Consider the following 13,209-nt stretch of genomic DNA (forward strand, 5'->3'; position numbering starts at 1 on the left):
AGGAAGAACCCTGGGAAAGCAAGCTACAGGGGGAATTAATTTACTAATTACAGCAACCGTTTCCTGTAAATTGACTTATATTTTACAGCTCTTTGTCAAATCACTGCTGCGTATGCCTCTCCCTGCACCATTGTAGGCATGGGGAGGGTTGTTTTACAGCAGACTCCTCGATGGCGGTCAGTGTGGTGTTGGTGAAGGCTGGAGTGGGGCAGCCAGGACCGGTTCGGTTATTCACTTGCTGCAGAAATGTTTCTGTGGTCAGGAATTAGGCTAAGGTTGATGGGTTTATAGCGCAGTGCACCAAACGCTGCACGACCACTGCACTCTATAGGACGGGGGTGATTTAAATTATTAAAATCCTGTTTGCGTTCAATTACGGTAGTAGAGATACCTGCGTGTACATCTCTTTGTCTGCACGTGCTATGACTGGATTCCATTTAAACACAAAAATCTGCACGTGTACTGTATTTTGCATTCACTAATGTGTTATCCTCAAAATACAAGCAACAAATTGTGCGTATGAGAATAAATAATTGTCAATTTATGTAAATGATATGCGAATGTGACATTCACCCGAACGCAATAAGCGAGGGACCGTACAAACTAATCGGAATAAACGAGAAACAATGCAAGCGACGCAGGAAACGGGGAGAAAAATAATAATCAACATCTTTTTTATTGAATCACGATCCTAAATTGTGATTTATTATCCCTTTGGCCGGTGAATTAATTGTTACATGTTTGATATCCACTGCAGGGTGTCTATGCCAGCACATTTTATAATGAGCAAGTGGACCTTTCTAAGAGCGTGCTTGCAAATGAGATTTCTCAAATAAATGTTCTCATCTGAGACTTCTCACATCAGAGGAGACTTCTCAGATCAGAATATTTATTTATGCTGAAGAAATCCCATGAGCTATAAAGCTATTTCACAATGGATGGCTACAACTTACGCTTGCCGGTTTGCTCTCACCGTTCTGTTGACGACAAAAAAAAACAAAGTATATTGACAACCAGTTAATGGATTACGATGGCCAGCACTGTTGGAGGAATCCTGCTTCTTCGTCAGCACAGCTTGGCTGCATTGATTGGTCAGGCCAAGGCAGCGAATTGCACATTACGTCTTTGTTTTTTCACTCTTCCATGGTTGAAAAAAAAACTACAAATCACGGGGCAGTGCTCAGAGGGCAAATTGCATTTTTAAAGATCAGGATCTAATCGGGATTTAGCCTTGCCCATAGACCCTGTGTTACAAGTACAAGAGTGTTTTTACGTAGAAAAAAAGCGTTGTTGGCTGCTGCGTTCACTGTATTGTTGGTGACAGCTTCTAGATGATAGGCTTTTGGCAATGGAGGTAATTTTCCACAGCTTGCTTGGCCGTTAGTAGAAATCTGTCATTGTCACATAGGTTAAGGTTAGAAGGTGTAGTCTCGTGGTGGAATGGCCTTCGATGACAAATAATGTCAATTTGTTCTGTGACCGAAAGTTGTCTTGATTAATAATGAGTTTAGAAAGTTGAGTTACTTTTAAAATGTAATTTGCACACATTAAAATACGTGAGTTTTCAAAAAAGATGTGTTTTTTTTACAATTCCCTGCGGTACTCTCATACCTGCCACCGTTTCAATAAACAAATAACAACGTGTGCTTTTGAGTGCCGCTCGAGCAGGCTTGTGTTGTGCATCCACGTACCCCATCACGTTTGTTTTCTAACATTGCTCCGCTGCCTCCTCCCCCGTGCCCCCAATCCCCCGCGCTCACCCCAGTGCGGCGTATGACATCATGCAGAATCGGAACGTCGCCATAAAGAAGCTGAGCCGCCCTTTCCAAAACCAGACGCATGCCAAGCGCGCCTACCGGGAGCTGGTGCTCATGAAATGTGTCAATCACAAAAACGTGCGTATGACACCACACGCCCGGCCGCTGTTGCTCATGGAGAGTTCCAGCGAAAGGGTGGGCAGGTGGCAGAGGTGTGGACTCGAGTCATGTGACTTGGACTCGAGTCAGACTCGAGTCATGAATTTGATGACTTGCGACTCGACTTGGACTTGCATAACAATGACTTTGTCCCACCTCTGGCAGGTGGGGAACAGGACCCTGCGGGGTGGGCTGGTAGGAACGAATAACCAAAGAATATAAACATAATGTATTATTACACTTGTTAAGCCAGGAAAGCCCCACTGAGTCAAAAGGTTTTTGTAGGGGGCGATGTTGATACACGGACGGACGGACGGACGATATAATCTATTGGTGGTCTGGTCCACTTCGTTCCTACCAGTATAAAATTCCGCCCTGCAGGGTTCTGCCAGCTACGCGGGGAGGGTGGGAGCGTCCACTGGGCCTGACACGACACCGCAGGGTTCTGGGGGGGGCGGGGGAGGTGGGGTGGGTACCAGAGTCGGGGGCTTGGCCAAGCAGGGAGGGGGGGTAACAGCTGTGCTCTTTGGCTGCCTACTCGCATTTTAACCATCGTCATTAGAGCTGTAGTAGTCATTAAAAAAAAATAGACATGTTGATTTCATTAGTGGGACTAATTCTCATTACGTTTACTGTAGAGACCAAAAACATAAACACTCAATTATGATCCGCCAAATACGATTGCATTTTCTTTTACTGTATTAAAATACGTGCAATTCTGTTTTTTCTGGTTAATAATATGAGGTACTGGCAATATCCAACCAAACTCAGTTTTGCATTGTAGACAGATTACGTGAGATTATCCATCGTTTAAACTCCCGGTGTAAAATAATACGTTACATGTTGCAGTGCAATTTTCTTGCTGTGGTTTTCACATCTGATGATGATTGCTTGTGTTGCAATCGAAACGTCGTGATAATTTTATTGATTTATTTTTATTATTTTATTATTTCCCTTCTACATGACTTTACCGAAAGAACCAAGAATATGTTGCAGTGTGTTACAGATGTTTGACTGCACCTTGATGCTAGCAATATAAACCCCATTTTAAAACAGCAGATGCATCAAGATAAACGCAATTCCATTATTGCTTTGACTTCAAAACATGAAGCCATATGTATATAAGCCATTAACTTTTAGAATCCTGCCCATCCAAGTGTTTCTCGGTTTACACACACCACTGTCTGTGTGATAGGCTAACTGCTGTTGCGGCATTATTTGAGCTTGGGATAGCAGAGGAAAACTATGTCCCTAAGCGGTACATCGTTTTGTTGAATTGCGATCACGACTGCACCCTTGTAAATTGCCTTGCGTGCGTTATCTCTTGCAGATCATCTGCCTTTTTAATGTATTCACGCCACAAAAATCACTGGAGGAGTTTCAAGACGTGTAAGTTATTCGCATGAATGCCTTGTTAAAAAACACATCCCATCACATTTATCACAGCAGCACAGATTATTGTAGAAAGTACATCTGGCTTGTGTTTTATATAATCCAGTACAATTGTGCAAGTACATTGCTATTTATTTTTGTATATACACGACTTGTATTGAAAACCTGATAAGAACCCGTGATTAATCATACTGCACGTGAACATGATTGAAGCAAGCATTGGCACTTGGTTGCACTCGGCATGCGAGCACCGCACAGACGCAACGGTGCACTTTGATCTATTTTAAAATAGCAAATCATGTTTAGCTCAACAAACCACCTCAATGACAACGTGAACTTATTGCATTATCAGAAAATTAACCACCACCCACCTACTTTGGCGACTATGAACGAGTCGGTGTTTTCCAGAGTGTTCACATATAAGCAAGGTTCTTTGTAAACCTCACGCAAGCTTTGCCAAATTAGTGGTGTACACGGAAACACACGCGCCTTGTGCCTGCAGTCTGGAACACCTGTGCTGGCTTATGGGACGTGGATTCTGGATTGATGTCTGGTGTGTGTGTGTGCTCGCACGCGTGTGCGGGGCGTGTGTTGCAGAGGAGCGACGCTCACAATAACGAGCGGAGCGCCGAGCGGCTTAAACACAAAGTTTGGCATAGTAGGGGGCAGAAATGGTGTATCGGCCACATTCATCTCGGTCGGGCAACCCATGGCACCTTGGTCTGTCCCGTGACCTCCTTCCAGCAGGCGTGCAACACTTCACGTGGCCTTAAAGTGCACCTAGCATGGCACAAGCGCGGTGGTGACGTCACCGACACTTAGTGGCAAATGGCAGTTGTTTTGTTGTTGTGGCATGTGTTGTGACTCCGGACTTGTCTGCAGGTACCTCGTGATGGAACTGATGGACGCGAACCTCTGCCAGGTGATTCAGATGGAGCTGGATCACGAGAGGATGTCCTATCTCATCTACCAAATGTTGTGTGGAATCAAGCATCTACATTCAGCTGGCATCATCCACCGTGTAAGCGGAGAGTTTGAGGAGTAGATCCATTGAGCTGAGTTGGCACGTAGTGGGCAGATATTTGAAATTATTCCAGTAATTGTCTCGGGTATGGAAAGAAAATAATGCATCACGATGATGACGATTGTTTATTGCATTTCTAACTTTTCTATTTATATAAATCTGAACGATATCCAATTGTGTGTGCTTTGTTAACGCCATCTTGTGTATCTCTGTTCATGAGCAAGCCTTTATGAGTTTTAAAGAATAAAAATAAATTCCAGCCATTCTCACTCCACTAATGGATTGATGGCAGCCTCACGCCACGTCTATCATGGGGGATTTTTATGGCCGTAACTTCATGCTGGTCAGCACACGGCTTCGATCAAGTGGAGGCCCAGGACCAGCTGAGATCTCACACGCCGGTGATAGCCATTCCTGGGAATCAGATTTGTGTAACCAGGCTCAAAGCGCACCACTGTGGCATCGCTGCAGCCATGACAAGCATGCGGGAATGATATTTCTGAATGGGACGTTTAAAACGGATTGTTGCCATTTTGCACTGAATGTGGCCGATTGGCCTCACCCCATGGGTTTTTCACTCGTTGGATTACCAGCAAAATCCACTCGCGTCAAAGGGGGTTTTTTTTGTGTTTACGTTTCTTCTCAGGACTTAAAGCCGAGTAACATTGTGGTGAAGTCCGACTGCACTCTGAAGATCCTGGACTTTGGGCTCGCCCGCACGGCTGGCAACAGCTTCATGATGACCCCCTATGTTGTGACACGTTACTACAGAGCCCCCGAAGTCATTCTGGGCATGGGCTACACGGAGAACGGTAACTTGGCGACCTGAGGCTCGCGCGTGCATTCACTCGCTCGGCATGTTACAGGCGTGGCACTGTGTGACACGTGTTATATATATTTATATATAAACACGCATGCATCGCACGCAATTAACATTGGGCGTGCATTTGCAAAAGCACATTGGTTGCCACAGTCATCGTCGTCAGTCACACTTTGTGCCATTTTTGCACTTGGCATGTGTCAAGGCGTTTCACTGGAGTAGGCTTTCTCAAACTCAAGTCCTTGTGACCCACCACTATGCGCCATTCCATGTTTACCAATCTCCTCCATTCCTTTACAAGCCAAGTCGCGTTATGCCCTCCATTTGTGGCTTCGATCCTGACCTTGACGCCTGCTGTATATTTGGAGTTTGCATGTCTCTCCCCATGGTCGCGTGGATTTTTCTCCAGGTCCTCCGGTTTTTTCCTCCACGTTTTCGAAAAATGCGTTTAGAGAATGTGGCTGCTATAAATGTCCACACGATAAGCCACTTTGTTGAGCTCTCATTGTGGCCAGGTCACTTCCGAAAAAGAGCTATAGAGCTCAATGGGCCTTTACCTGGTGAAATAAAATTTGTTGAGTTTTAAATAGCCCCATGTGACAAAAAGAGTGTTAATTAAATTTCAAAGTGTTCTTGTGTGCGTGTGTGAATGTGTGTATGTCCCACATGCCGTATAAAGTCGTTCCATGCTGCATGCACCTTATTATTGCCAAACAATAGCCCCCACGTGAAGTAGAGAACACTTATTAATCTGAGCGCTCTACGTCACCTAGGACACGCGCACACACGCACAAGAATTCTGTCTACATTTGAATGAGCTGTCTGCATGTCAACTGCGGCAAACACGTACGCACACACTCAGGTGCTCTCTAAGTTACATGGAATGCGTTTTGCAATGATCAGGTGTTGCGCAGCTTGTAATCACTTGCGCTGTATTGAAACCGAGGTTTGTTGGTTAAATTTGAAAAGATGATGTGCCGTGGTGGATCGTGAGGACTAGAGTTTTATAAACCCTGCACTCAACTTGGTACGAGGTGAGCATCTGGCAGGGTCAATACATGCAAACCTGTGCATCTTTCATAAGTAATGTTTCCTTGTTTTAACAGTTACAAAAATAAGCACTCTTAAGTAATTTTTTATAATTCGGAAACTTAGCCCACGATGCCGACAGATGACTCATTTCGGTAACACCCCACAGAGCCGATTGTGTATTTACCAAACGTATCCCAAACAGCCACCATAACCCAGCAACTACGCAAGCAAACCAGAAGTAAACTGCCATGCACATTGACACGTGGGTGCACTTGAGGTTTAAACGTCTCCCACCCATCACACATCGCAACCTGGCTGTGTTGTCTAATAATACTGCTGCTCTTGCTTCAACACCATACGCGTGTTGCTTATTTATAACGAGTCTATTACATGCTCTCTGGTTTGCTGTCTGCCCTGCGCAATCATGCTGGGTAGTGGATATCTGGTCTGTGGGCTGTGTGCTTGGGGAAATGATTCGTCATCGCATCCTCTTCCCAGGCAAAGACTGTATCCTTGCTAGAAGCCTAGGTGGTTGGGAAATTGACACATTGAGCTTTTAGAGCACACGTAAAAACAGCCTAGGGACCACGAGTAAAATGCTGAGCTCATTTTTAAAGTTGACTCAATCGCATCCCTGTTTTTTTATCTCCACCATCATCGGATGTGTGTACACATTGTCACCGAGCTGTAACGGCAATGATAAATAATATATATGGTGAAGATAAACATGAGTGTCATCAGAGTCTGCAGATTAATCTTGTCACAGGGTTGTGCCATTTTTTTATTTAAATTATGTCATCCTATATCATTTGTGCCCATTTGTTTGTGGCTGTTTTATGTTTGCGTTTTTTTTATTTACCCGTACAGTTACGCCAACCGCATGCTGGTAAACTGTTCCCACCAATTCCTCTCCCATGTCCTGTTGCAGTTGATATCTGGTCAGTAGGGTGCATCATGGGAGAAATGATCAGAGGTGCCGTCCTATTCCCTGGCACTGACCGTATCCTTGCACACGCTGCGCCCAGTATGCCGACGAGAAAATTGGTCCTCGCTAACAACATCAAGGGGCTCTGCTTCTCTTGAGAGTTCGTTTTTGATCTTCACCCGACATTCAAAACATAAACAGCCGTTGTGAATCGCTCGTTTTAATGTGAGCCACACACATTCAAATGTGTTATCATTGAATCTTTGCTCTTCACAGGGAAACAAACACTTACACTGATTGTAACAAGGTGGCAGGGTAAAAGGCAGCAGTTCCAGCTCGTATTTGTTCAATTTAACAAATTGTGAGCAAAATGTTTGGCGTATTGTTATGTACGCTACGGAATAAAATTTGCTCCTATTGGTGACTTACAGTAAAGTAATTTTGTTTGAAGTGCAGCATTTAAATGTTTCATTTTTTAATAGTTACAGAAATAAACCCTTAAATCAATTTGCTCATTTGTCAATCACACATTTAAGTGCTCAACATTATTGGCACAATCATAGCTGTAAAAGTCTCTGTTCTACTACAGTTTAGACAATGTTGAATTTTTGTTTTCACTTATTTCATGGCTTATTTCTTTTTACTGCTGACTTTTAAAAAGAAAAGCATTTTTATTTTACATTTTTATTTGCACGCGTTTGTGTTTTTATGCACGTGTGCGTGCACATTTGCATATTAGTTTCGTAACCAAGCACACTGCTTGTTTTAAACCATTATTTTGAATAACAAGGAGCATTGCCGGTGCCAGAGTTTGAGGAAGACAGATTAAAAAAGGTACAATTTGTTGTATGCTGCATACCACCGCTGCTAAATTGTTAGCAGAGGGCCCTTTTTTTACGGGGCTGTGCTGCACTGCAGCCTGAGTTTTTTCCCTTCCGCTTGACTCGGCAATTCTAACCACACTTGCAGCCCAATGACAGTGGATTTCTATTGCTCGCAACCTCTGCGGTGGCATGACCGGAGATTAATATTGTGGTTGGGGCACTTGTTGAGGCCAGGCCTAACATTTTAGGAATGGACATTATTACATTTCCAGGGATAACATCTGCCCCTATATCTGACATGCCTCCGCGCACCGCTACCTTTCCTTCCCTAACCATGACCTCCCACTTCCTTTGCTCTCGTTGATATCGTTTATTTGTTACATTTTACGTTATCACGATTTTGCTTACATATGCTTTGGCTGTTCATTTTGTTTTTAAAGTGCGTTTGTGTTTTTTTTACTTTCTGTTTATATACGTTATATATTTGGTATATTTTTCGCCTGGGCCAATTGAGATTTAATTTGGCACAGTTTAGGCTAAATAGAGTGCGTGCACTGTCAGCGATTAATGCACTACGATGCCAAAGCTCTGTGCTTGGTTAAAGTTGAACATACGCCGAACAATAACGTGATCAATGGCCAAAGCAGTGTCGGCAGCGCGGCGCGTTTTTCTTTAAAGCTCCCCGCCGCCCGACAAGAGTACGTGCACACGGTGATTAACGCAGTACGATGCCAAAGCTCCTCCGCGGGGTCAAAGTTTAACGTTGGGCTACACGGTAATGGCACGGTAGAGCTGCACCGGCGAGATAATAATACGGTTCCATCAAGCACACGCTGCGTTTTCCTAAGCTCGCCGCCGCCGCCACCCAGACATCGACCAGTGGAACAAAATCATCGAGCAGCTGGGCACGCCCATGGCGGAGTTCATGAAGAAGCTGCAGCCCACCGTGCGCAACTACGTGGAAAACCGGCCCAAGTACGCCGGCTACAGCTTCGAGAAGCTTTTCCCCGACGTGCTCTTCCCGGCAGACTCCGAGAACAATCGTCTCAAAGGTGACCCGCGGCGCAACGCTCTAGCTCTCCGATGCATTTTTGGGGGTTGCTCCAGCACGTGTTTGTTTGGCGCCGTGTCCCCGACATTTTGCTTTGCGTACCCGGGAGCTTCTCTAGGAACGATGCGATTGTTTCCAGAAAGGTTTTCTTCGGTTCCTGAAAAAGTTCCAGCACGTGGAGCGGAACGTCTGGCGTCGCGCGGGACAGCCCGTAAACTCGCCAGAGAGCCATGCAGCACAACGGCGGGAAACCCCTACACAGCAGTCGCACAGCAGCAACATTAACTCCCATCGTGACACGGAGTCTTATGGAGAATGAAACCACAAATTGTTCTATACAGAGGAGGCAATAAAAGGAGTCTTACATATGAATAATAATAACGTTTACCATTGTTCATCCACAAAAACCTAACTTGAGTCTGAAGACTCTTTTTCAGGATGGTCCTGCATGGGGATGTTTGTCCCGATCATTGCTAGCGTGTGATCGGAAATGTGGTTTCGGAAACCCAGAGCAGCATGCAAGGGGACAGAACTCAAAAGCTGCACTCAAATGCCATGGATCCATTATCTGTGCTGCCACCTGCTGATTTCCTTGCAGGCCCAGTGGGTTTGAGGAGTCTCGCAGCACACGTTGAAACCTGTTGTGCGATTCCCCAAATCATCGGAAGCGATGAGTTACCGATACGTGCCACCGTGCCTTTGATATTCACACAAGCCACCGATGCCTACAACCAAACCAACCTGAATGTGCCTGATCTCATCAGATCATGCAAGCTTCAGGAGCGCTGATCAAGATATGGTTTTCATTTGCCTTTTGCAGAGTTTTTGGGAAATTGTTGCCAAAAAATAAAAAATATATCAATTACACTGTCACTAACACAGCGCTGTGTTGCAGCAAGCCAAGCCAGGGATCTACTGTCCAAGATGCTTGTGATCGACCCAGCCAAGCGGATAAATGTCGATCAGGCACTGGCACACCCCTACATCAACATCTGGTATGACCCCAGCGAGGTAGAAGCGGTGAGTCGATGTTTCCTTCAGCCTCCATTCAATCGGAGGTCACTCATTCTCATCTGCTGCCCCCCCCCCTCACCATAGGAGATCCACTCCCCCTGGCATTACGCACTGCTACAACCCTCTTCGCTAAGTGCTAATTCTTCTCCACCAACATATTTTCTCTCTCGACCCTGAACCGGGCCAGGTGGCTCGGTGGCAGAGCGAGCGGCGGGCAATCGACAGGATCTGCGAGTTCAAATCCTGTTTGGGGTTTGACTCAACCCCCCGTCGTTCCTTCTGGGATCAAAACTTGAGTGGCACTTTTGCGCGGGACGTCAACAACGGTCATATACCATGGGTCGATATTCCGCCGCCGTGGAGATGTGAAGCGTCCACCGCTGGCTCAGGGCTGTAAACGGTAGATGAACACCGCCCCCGATGCTCAAGGCTCATGTGAGCAGGAGATCACTTTGACTTGACCCTGAAACCCCCGAGTCCATCTTCATTGTCTCGCAAATTCTATTCTCCAGCCGGCCTAAATTACACGTTGCATTTTCATTTTGTTTCTGCATATTTATATATGATGTGTTTTTCCCCTTTTTTCTGGCAACAAAACAGGCATTAAGATGTTAAAACACCAAACTGAAACCTTTTACAAGGCATCATGTCTGCATTAACCACAATGCTTGTGGTCAGAATGCAAACAAAAAACATTCTCTGATAATATATGCATTGTCCTTGAAACTGATTGGTCCACACCAGAGACGGCTTTCTTTTGAGCCTCGTCTCAAACAGTGTTAGACCTATTATCATATTTTGGTACTGACAAAGGAGGTCCCATGATGCATTTATGTATTTAACAACCTCGGTAATCATATATGAATTTGTGAACATTGTATTTCACACCGCGCGACAGTAAATTGTTCAGGCTGTGGCCGCGTGTAATGGGGTTTACGCTGCCATTGAGGACGTTCGTGGGCTGAGGAAATGTAATTCGTTTTGTTTGCTCAAATGTCAGCCAGTCATTCTCTTGAAGTATAGTTAACCATTGCTTGTGTTTTTCTTCCGTCACTTTCTCGTTCAGCCTCCACCAAAGATTTATGACAAGCAGCTGGATGAGAGAGAGCATAGCATAGATGAATGGAAAGGTAAGATGCACTGCATGAAATGATAACCATTTGTGCTGCCTGCATGTGATTGGTATAAACCATTCTCACGTTGATTTTGCAGTCATCCTGATAAAATGCTTCATTTTCTTTCAACAATACCATATTACGATAAGGGTACATTCTTGATGCTCCAAATTGCAACAGCAATTTCAAGTAATCACTGTGATTATATCATAAGTTTCCAGGCCTTTGTGAAACCACAGCAGTCTCCGCATGCCATGTTGTGCCTTTGGTTTTTAGTTCACCACACTGCTTAGTATTGGCTGGAGAAGAGGAGTATCAGTTCAGATACCGTTCGCCACTGATGTTAGCCGTGACCGGTAATCGAACTCATGTTGCCGGGTTCACGGCACACTTGAGCAAACCGCTGTGCCGCCACTCTCTGCTGATCTGCAATATGGGGGTGTAAAACTCTGATGTTGACGGACGAATCAAAAAAGGGTCAGCAGAACACTCTGCCTTCCGGTTCTTTTCCTCGAAATAGTAAATGCCTCATTTGTAATGCCACCCATTCCTTCATTTCAGAGCTAATCTACAAAGAAGTGCTGGACTGGGAGGAGAGGAATCGGAATGGAGTGGTGAAGGGACAGCCCTCCCCCTCGGGTCAGTCACAAGAAGCTGTCACAAGAAGAATTCTTTAAGCAAGCATAACGCCGAGCATCGTTCGTTTTTATTTTAACCCGGCATCATTTCATACATCCTGTAGCCGTTTTCACGTTGGATTTTGGACCAAACAAAGCGAAGCACGTGGTTGTAAACATTTAAGGTGACATAATTCAAAATACCCACCGGCTTCAGCTTATATGATATCAATATCATAGTCTCGTTTTTTTATGTTTTCCTTACACAAAGTAAGATGCTGCGTGTACCTTCTTTTTGCACCAATGCATTTGTGTAAAGAAGTTAGTGTCATGTTTATTTTATGGTGCCGATTCCACAAAACTGTTGGTGCGACAGTCGCAAGCGCATAAATTGGCTGGCGTACGGACACGCAGAACTGCAAGTGGCTCAATCCGTCACTTTTTTAATAGGAGAAACAAACAAAAAAAACCCTACGTCTTTTAAGGTTCAAGGCCACATCCGAAAGCCAATAACAAGGAAATATCGTGCGTTTACAGCAGCCTGAAGCATCAGCAATTTGATCTGCGTCAACGTGTGAGACAAGACGCCACGGCCCGATTTTAAACCCGTGGGGTACGTCACTGCTACTTGCTCAAGTAATTTGTGACGTCGTCGTCCTTAAGGTTGTGTTTGTCATCAGCCTATGAGTTATTGCAACCACTTATGGCAGTGTTGCCACACTCGTGAATATAAATGCTGACCTTGTTTCTTTCTGCAGGGGGGGGGGGATGTTGGCTACATTGTAGTTAACAATTAACACATTTGGGGGGGGGGGGGAATATACTTTTTTATTTTCGGCCACCAATCAAGAGCTTCGGTGGTCAGTAAAATAGTTGAGTACACGTCTCAACTGAACAGTGCTTCATTGATTTCACCGCCTTAGATTCCTGATCAGGTCATCGTTACCCTGTGTAAATCGTTCGAATCCACGCAAGAGCCCTTGCTCTTACATGTTTAGTCTCAGTTATCTGCCAAAAAAAAAACAAGTGTCAATAAAAACACGTTCTCCAGTTTAGTTTTATATTTGAAGTTTGTTAGATGTGTTTTTTCTTTTATTCTGGAGGCGCAAGGTCTTACATCACTCGTTGGAAGGATTATCTTTTATTTATTTATAACCTGTATATTATTTTAACGCGCCAAGAAAACTGTATTGCATTTTGACAACCTGGAACACCCTGACCAATCAAATTGTCAACTTTGAATGCTAGATGGTGGCCTGTTGAGATGCAATATGTCTTTCGCAAGCAAGACCTGGGAGCAGCCGACAAAGTGTAAATCTATTTGATGCAAATGAGCCATAAGAAACACTGGAAGAGCGAATGATGCAGTAAAGACTGTTAATTGCAAATACACAGTAAATAAGGTTGCCGGTGGAGGGTTCAGCTCCAATGTGGAAATTTCGTTTTTTTTTTATTGGAGGCTGGAGAGCCTAAAGTTCA

At 44.7% G+C, this 13,209-nt stretch overlaps 1 protein-coding gene across 1 annotated transcript in view; it reads left to right on the forward strand.

The window, feature by feature from the left end:
* The window catches only part of LOC144720585 (mitogen-activated protein kinase 8), a 41,554-nt gene that overhangs the window by 21,285 nt on the left and 7,060 nt on the right, over nt 1-13,209 (forward strand). The window contains exons 3-11 of the mRNA XM_078597419.1: nt 1,766-1,895; nt 3,247-3,305; nt 4,191-4,329; nt 4,979-5,144; nt 7,113-7,184; nt 8,803-8,985; nt 9,880-10,004; nt 11,065-11,128; nt 11,675-11,752. Of these exons, the coding sequence (XP_078453545.1) occupies nt 1,766-1,895; nt 3,247-3,305; nt 4,191-4,329; nt 4,979-5,144; nt 7,113-7,184; nt 8,803-8,985; nt 9,880-10,004; nt 11,065-11,128; nt 11,675-11,752 (1,016 nt within the window). The remainder of the gene's footprint in view (nt 1-1,765; nt 1,896-3,246; nt 3,306-4,190; nt 4,330-4,978; nt 5,145-7,112; nt 7,185-8,802; nt 8,986-9,879; nt 10,005-11,064; nt 11,129-11,674; nt 11,753-13,209) is intronic.

Source organism: Lampetra planeri, chromosome 9 (assembly GCF_965212315.1).
Source record: "Lampetra planeri chromosome 9, kcLamPlan1.2.h2, whole genome shotgun sequence".
Lineage (NCBI taxonomy): Eukaryota > Metazoa > Chordata > Hyperoartia > Petromyzontiformes > Petromyzontidae > Lampetra > Lampetra planeri.